The 8368-nt window shown below is 38.6% G+C and overlaps 1 protein-coding gene across 1 annotated transcript; it reads left to right on the plus strand.

Moving 5' to 3' along the window:
• Window positions 1–6697: 6697 nt before the first annotated feature.
• LOC136063659 (secreted RxLR effector protein 161-like) lies at window positions 6698–7384 on the plus strand. The gene is made up of 2 exons (XM_065764349.1): window positions 6698–6821; window positions 6939–7384. Exons 1-2 carry the CDS (start codon window positions 6698–6700, stop codon window positions 7382–7384), a joined length of 570 nt encoding a protein of 189 aa, XP_065620421.1.
• The last annotated feature ends 984 nt before the right edge of the window (window positions 7385–8368 follow it).

Here is an 8368-nt window from a genome sequence, read left to right on the forward strand (position 1 = left end):
AATGGTGTGGAAATGGAGAGGGAAGGGTTGAGGAGATACCACAAGCAATTGTATAGAGAAAGGTGGGGATGACAATCTCTAATTCCAAATGTGTTTGGCTAGGGTTTTCTCTCTGAAGCATTCCTCAACATTTGTGGGTAATGAGGGTTTATATAGGATAGGTGTAAAATGTGTGAGTCAGTCAGTACAGGCTGGCAGAACAGCATGTCTCGCGGGTGTTTCGCGGGAAGGCCTTACCCGCGAGATACTCGCGAGAGACAGCTGTCTCCACCTGTCCTGACTATTCGCATTCCAGCATGTGCAAGGCACATGCTTCACTTCGCGGGGAGCTAAGTCGCGACATACCCGCGAGATTCCTTCAGCTTCCAAATTGCTTGAGTCTTAACACACTCTTTATCACACACCCTTTACATCAATTCCCACAACAAATACAGGGTATAAACAATTGATAGTAATTACAATCAAATTTGGCACGGAATAAAAGCCAACAAAATACATAGTTGTAAATCACAACTTTACATAAAGAATAACAAATCCATAAAAAGTGAGAAATATCTATTCTTTTATGCCATGTAAAAGCTCAATATATATATATATATATATAAATTTCCAAAACCCATCAAATGGATTCTTTGTGTCCAGTCTATTCTATTTAGAGTCATATGTATTCTCTGTTATTTTTGGTCTTCTTCTATCTTTTTCAGTTCTCTTAACTTGGATAAACTCTTTTTTGTTGGTGCACTGACTACTCTCCTTTGCACATGACTGAATGATTTTAACTGGCCCTTCCTCATCCTTTCATCAATAAAGGCTACTTCTATCTTTATGGAAATTTTTTAATATCCACTTATCCATCTTAACATTCTCATTTTAACTACACTCATTTACGAATCCTATCATTAATTGCCATTCCATAAATAAATAAAACTCTCTTTCTCTCTCTCTCGTAACATTTGTAATTATTGATTGCAATGATTTAATGAGAAATTATTGAATACTCTTGAAGTACAATAAATGCGTACTTCCCCTCTTTCACGTGAATTATGAGTCCCACCATAAATTTAATTAGTGAGACCCACAATTATGTGAGAAGGGAGAATACACATTTATGATACTCCGGGAGTACCCAATAATTACCCATTACAAGTGAGCTGACATGACTGATAAAATAGAGTAATTTTTGGCATAACCATTATTGATGTCATAACTTTTTGTACAACCTATTCCAGTGATAAATAGCTAATAGGACCAAAAAATTTCTTGTCTACTGATTTGTTTTCAGAGTGGTAGTACTTGTGCTTATTTTTCCAATTTCTACTGCGTATATGAATTGAGGATTTTTAACTATGAGTATTGTCAAAATTATATTTCGTAATAGAAATTTTTATAATATTCAAACAAACTCTTCGGTTTTGTATATTAAAAAGGTACATTTCAATGAAATTTAGTACAACATTAATCATAAATTTGGTTCAAATTTTCAAAGATTGTCAAATTTCATTTTAATAGATGGTATATGATAGAGTTGAAAACTTGAAATATATTTAAAAAAATATATTTTATATTTTAGTTTATTTATATATTTTATTATTACTGAAAAGATACTAGTTTCATTAGTCATGTATTAATTTTGTTTTAAAATTTAGTATATTTCTTACCTCGAATGATTTTTTAATCCCAAAGATTAAATTCTAGTCAATTCTTTTTTTTTTTTTTTCAAAAGTATATTATGAAGGAAAAATTAATACATGCTTTAAGGGTATTGATTTAACAATTATTTTTAGAAGTTTTTTATAGAAAAGAAAATAATAACTAACTTATTTGTCAACTTTTTATATTTTTCATAAAAATAAAATTAAAACTTTTCTAAAATATCTATTAACAAATATCCTAAAGATACCCATTAACAGGACCCATCAATATGCTTCAGAGAGAAAACCCTAGCCAAACACATTTGGAATTAGAGATTGTCATCCCCACCTTTCTCTATACAATTGCTTGTGGTATCTCCTCAACCCTTCCCTCTCCATTTCCACACCATTTAGAGGTTGATAGCCCAAACACTTACCACACCCTTTAAGAGTGTTGAGTGACGTTTTGGTGCTGCTGGGAAGCATTGGAAGAAGCCTGGAATGGCAGATGCAACATGGAGCTTGTTGCGGGATCCGGAGAACTAAGACAAGACACGGTTCCGAGAAGCCTTGTTGGAGTAGGAGCTTGGAAGGCTTAGGTACATCGGGTAGATTAGGCTTGGAGGGTCTCTTGCTTACTTATGTATCCCAACTGATTGTCTAGTGGATCGATTTCCACTTGGAGGGCGGCAGAGAGGTTTTTCGCCGAGTTCTTCGGTTTCCTCTTCGAGAACACGTCTCGGTGTTTTTTGTGTTTGCATCCTTCTTCCCTACTCTTGTTTAATTTCATTATCACTGCTGTGTTGCTTTAATTATGAATTAGAGTAGTTTCTTGTTTATACGCTTGTGTTTACACTATTCCGCACTTGTATTAAGTTAGTATAAAATCAACCAAGCCGTAATTTTAATTTGGGGGTCTAAACAGCTCTTGTGTTTTTCAACATGTTTTCGAGCTTTCACTTTAAAAATAACTATTCAATTCTTCTTAAAAAGTAAAAAGGGAAAAATTGTTCACTATTGTTAACGTGTATAATATTGTGGGCTTTAGGCCCAATTATGTTACTTATATAGCACACATAATTACTTGTACTGCACACATATGCCTTCTATATAAAGGCACCTATGTACATTCTTTCTTCAAGAAATATAATACAATAGCATTCAGTATTTCTAACATGGTATCAGAGCCACTGCTCTGACCTTTCTATTAGCAGTCTTGTCTCTCTTGGTGTTACTCCACCCTTATCGCTTTTGCCATCACAACAGCCGCTGCAACCACTCACCGTTGAACCTCCGACGTCTCTCAACCGTTGTCCTTGGGTTCCGGACTTGCAGCCGCCGTTGTTGAGAAGTCCCGCACCACACAGACCACTGCAATCACCGTCTCCGCCGTGCATCTTGCTCCAATAACTTTTTTGCAAGTACCACAGTGATTGTCTCGCCTCAATCTACTCAATCATGGAAGTTTCGCAAGCATTAGAGCCTGCACGCACCTTCACACGCTGCCTGAAGAAGCCGCGCTTCAATCACGCGCCTCCCCCAGGTCTTACTGACGTCATCAGTGACGTCATACTGCCACGTCACCTAGGGCTGACGTCATTATCCACTCATCTGCTGACGTCACCCACCATAGCTGACGTCATCGTTGACCAACTGTTGACCAGACCATTGACTTTGACCGTTGACAAGGGTTAACTTTGACTGTTGACTTTTCTACAAGGTTGACTTTTTACAGTCCAGGTTCTCCTTACCTAGTTTTTCGCGTAGATTTCATTTTTGCAGTCTGTTTTTGCATATTATGTCTCTAAATGGATAAAAATGATATTTTTCTTCCTCGCCCCATCAATACTATGTTAGAGGGGAATAAAAATTACTTATCTTGGTCTCAAGCTATACACAATTTTCTTAAGGGTCACATGCTCTGACATTATTGTACTGGTGCAATTACTATTCCTGTTAAAAGGGCAAGTGAACAAGATGCTATCTTCCTCAGTCACATGATTGAATGGGATAGTCACAACCATATGATCCTCACATGGATTCGGAACACTTTCATTCCTTCCATCTCCAATATGTTGGACAACTTTGATGACGCAAAATCAGTATGGGATATGTTGCCCAAAAGGTACTCCACTACTCACGGATCCGTGAAATATCAGTTAGTGGTTAAATTGCATCAACTTCGACAAGAACCAAGGCAATCCATCAATGACTACTATAATCAGCTTCGCTTCATTTGGGACCAAATTGACATTTCTGATCCAATTTAGGCATACTCAAAGGATGCTCAGCAATATACTACAGTTAGAGATGAATTTCGTCTCTATGAATTTCTGATGCCACTTCACAAGGACTTTGAGCCGATCTGAGGTTAGCTTCTTAATCGCAGTCCTCCTCCCTCTCTTGATATTGCTGTAAATGAGTTGGTTAGAGAAGAAGCTCGTCTTGCAACCCTTCAAGCCTAGAATATGTTCAATGTTTTGGCTATTACTCCTCTCATTGAGCAACCTCAGCAATCAGGTGATTTCTCTGGCTCTAGCAATCGTCGCAAGCAGACCAACAAAAAGTTTTGCAATTATTGCAAGCGTCCTGGCCATACCATTGAGACTTGTTATTGTCACAACAAATCTACTGCTGTTGTTGCTAATACTGAGCCTACTCCACTGATGCCTTCCATCTCAGCTGAGTCCCAGTTTTCTGGATCCACTATCAACCTCTCCCCCACTAAATTACAGGAGATCATAGCTCAGGCTATTCGTATGGCTGGTAATGCATCTCTTTCCACTGCTCTCTCAGTTTTACCTGGTAAGTCTCAAACTTAGCTTTTTGATTCTGCCTGTTGCAATCACATGACACCTCACTCGTCCTTATTCTCCAAACTTGACCCTACACCATATCCTCTTAATACTCATATAGCTGATGGTTCCACCATGCATGGGAATAGTCTAGGTTTTGTTTCGACCTCTAACCTCTATGTTCCTAGGGTCTTCCATGTACCTGACATATCCTATAATTTATGCTCTGTGGGACAATTAGCTGAACTAGGATATCGCCTTATTTTTTACTATTCTGGGTGTATTGTGCAGGATCGGAGGACGAGGCAAGAGCTTGGGACCGATTCTAGGGTTAGGTGTATGTTTCTCATGGACAATCTTCATCTTCCACCTATTGCTCCTGTTTCTGTTGCTGCTGCTGCTGCTGCAGTTTCTTCCTTACCTTCTCTCGCACTTTGGCATTCTCTTCTTGGTCATGCACCATCTTCTTGGGTACAACAGTTAACTTCTAAGGGTTTGTTGGGTTCTGTGTCCAAAGACAGTTTTGATTGTACTTCATGTCAGTTAGGAAAACAACCAGCTTTAACTTTCAATAACAGTGAATCTATCTCTAATAGTATTTTTGAGTTAATTCATTCTGATGTTTGGGGACCTTCTCCTGTTACTAGTATTGGTGGATCTCGTTATTTTGTTGTTTTTATTGATGATTATTCTCGTTATAGTTGGATCTTTCCTATGAAATCTCGTTCTAAAATCTTACCAATATACAGTAACTTTGCAAAAATGGTTGAAACATAATTCTCCAAACATATCAAATATTTTCGATCTGATAATGCTCTTAAATATACTCAATATCCTTTTCAAGCACTGTTACATTCCTATGGCACTATACATCATCTAACCTGTCCAGATACCTCTTAACAAAATGATCAAGCCGAAAGAAAACTTTGTCATATCCTTGACACTATTCATGCTCTTCTTCTTTCTGCCAAAGTTCTGCCCCATTTTGGGGTGAAGTCGCTCTTCATGTTGTTCATACTATTAATCGCATTCCAAGCATTGTCATCATAATCAGACTCCGTATGAGCGCCTTTTTGGGTCACCCCCTGACTATCATTATCTTCGCTCCTTCGGATCTGCTTGTTTCGTTCTTCTTCAGCCTCATGAGCACAACAAACTTAAGTCTCAATCTTGACTTTGTTGTTTCCTTGGTTATGGCGAAACTCAAAAAGGGTACGATGCTATGATCCTGTCTCTCATCATCTTCATGTTTCCCGTAATGTTGTCTTTTGGGAAAACTACTTGTTTATTGAACTCTCTCACTTTCGTTCTTCCCTAACTAACTCCTCTGTTTTAAAAATCTTTCTAGATGAGTCTCCTGTTCTTTCTACAGATACTCTTAATCCTCCTTTGGACTTCTCTATCCAATCCCTAGATATTTTTGATGATTCTCCTAGACAGGTTGAAGATGAACAGGTTGATAATGAACTACTCCACCTTGAGCCTAGGTCCCCTACTCCTGCTCTGCCTAAAGATCCTCCACAGGACATTCCACCTCGCCACTCAACCCGGGTAAGATCCATTCCTGCACATTTACTTAACTATCATTGTTACACTGCCCTTACTACACTCCATGAGCCTCAAACCTATCGTAAGGCCTCTACTGACCCTTTATGGCAGATTGCAATGAAAGAAGAAATTGATGCATTAACCAAAAACCATACTTGGGATCTGGTTACTCTCCCTCCTAGACAATCTGTGGTTGGTTGTAAGTGGATCTATAAGATCAAGACTCACTCTGATGGGTCCATTGAGCGTTACAAGGCTCGCCTTGTTGCGAAATGTTTTACACAGGAGTATGGGATTGATTATGAAGAGACTTTTGCTCCAGTTGCCCGTATCTCATTTGTTCGTGCCCTCTTAGCTGTTGCCGCTGCTAGTAAATGGGATCTTTTTTAGATGGATGTTAAAAATACCTTCCTTAATGGGGATCTGAATGAAGAAGTCTATATGCAACCTCCTCCTGGTCTTTCCGTTGAAACAAACAAGGTTTGTCGCCTCCGACGTGCAATTTATGGCCTTAAACAAGCTCCATAAGCTTGGTTTGCCAAGTTTAGCTCCACCATCTTTCGCTTGGGTTACACTGCCAGTCCTTATGATTCTGCCTTATTTCTTCGTCGCAATGATAAAGGCACCATTTTACTTCTCCTCTATGTGGATGATATGATCATAACTGGTGATGACCTCAGTGGCATTCAGGAATTCAAGGATTTTCTTAGTCAGTAGTTTGAGATGAAAGATTTTGGTCATCTCAACTATTTCTTGGGTCTTGAAATCACTCGTTCCACAGATGGTCTTTATATTACTCAAGCCAAGTATGCATCTGACCTTTTGTATCAAGGTGGACTCACTGACAGTAAGACTGTTGACACTCCAGTTGAACTTAATGCGCATCCAACACCCTTGCGGAGGAAACCATTGTCTAATCCCCCTCTTTACAGATGATTGGTCGGCAGCTTAGTTTATCTCACAGTTACTCGTCCAGACATTTCCTATGTTGTTCATCAAGTGAGCCAGTATCTGTCTGCTCCACGATTGACTCACTATGCTGCTGTTCTGCGCATTTTACGATACTTGAAGGGCATTCTCTTCCATGGCCTTTTCTACTCAGCTCAGTCTCCTCTTGTACTCCGTGCATTCTCTGATGTTGATTGGGCAGGAGATCCCACTGATCACAAGTCCAGTATAGGTTATTGCTTTCTTCTTAGTTCTTCTTTGATTTCTTGGAGAAGTAAGAAACAAACTTTTATGGCCCACTCTAATACTGAAGCAGAATATCGTGCCCTTGCTGATACCGTATCTGAGCTCCTTTGGCTACGATGGCTTCTTAAGGATTTAGGTGTGTCCACATCATCTGCTACTCCTCTTTATTGTGACAACCCGAGTGCCATTTATATTGCTCACAATGATGTCTTCTAGGAATAGACTAAACACATCGAGATTGATTGTCACTTTATCCGTTATCATCTTGTCCATGGTGCTCTCAAGCTCTTCTCAGTCTCCTCCAAAGATCAACTTGCTGACATCTTCACCAAGTCCCATCCTAAGGGACCCCTTCGTGATTTGGTTGACAACCTCAAGTTGGTCTCACATTCACCTTGAGTTTAAGGGAGGCTGTTAACGTGTATAATATTGTGGGCTTTAGGCCCAATTAGATTACTTGTATAGCACACATATTTACTTGTACTGCACACATAATTAATTGTACTACACACATATGCCTCCAATATAAAGGCACCTATGTACCTTCTTTCTTCAAGAAATACAATACAATAGCATTCAGTATTTCTAACAACTATAATTAAAATTTAGAAGATAGCCAAATAACTATTCTCGATGAATAGTCATATTCATATGCATGTGTACCAAAATGTGAATATAATACATGAAACACATGCACTAGTAGCACACTGATTCTTTATAAGTTATCTTTCTTTTTCACTTTCAATCCCAGGGTTGAAGTTAAAACAGGAAAATTCAAAGCAATCTCAAGCCCATGAACTGTTTAAACAATGTCTTCTGGCTTACAAAGATGATGTTGAGAATTTTAACGAAATCCCAGAAATTTCACATGTTCTGTTTGTCGTAGCAGAAGCAGGCAATGTTGAGTTCTTGGTCAAGCTCATTTGTTTTGACTTTGATCTATTATGGAAAACAAATAACAAAAAAAGGCATATTTCACATTGTTGTTGAGAAGCGCGCCATGAAAGCATATTCAATCTACTAAAATAAATGAAGATGATAACAACATATTGCATTTAGCTGCAAGATTGGCACCTCAAGAGAAGCTCAATGCTATATCAGGAGCAGTTCTCCAAATGCAGCGAGAAATATTATGGTTCAAGGTACTTATTCAAATGACCGAGCCTTGTAGCCCAAGTGGTACCCAGTTTGCTAAGAAAC

The sequence above is a fragment of the Quercus suber genome, unplaced genomic scaffold, assembly GCF_002906115.3.
Source record: "Quercus suber isolate HL8 unplaced genomic scaffold, Cork oak 2.0 scaffold_553, whole genome shotgun sequence".
Classification (NCBI taxonomy): Eukaryota; Viridiplantae; Streptophyta; class Magnoliopsida; order Fagales; family Fagaceae; genus Quercus; species Quercus suber.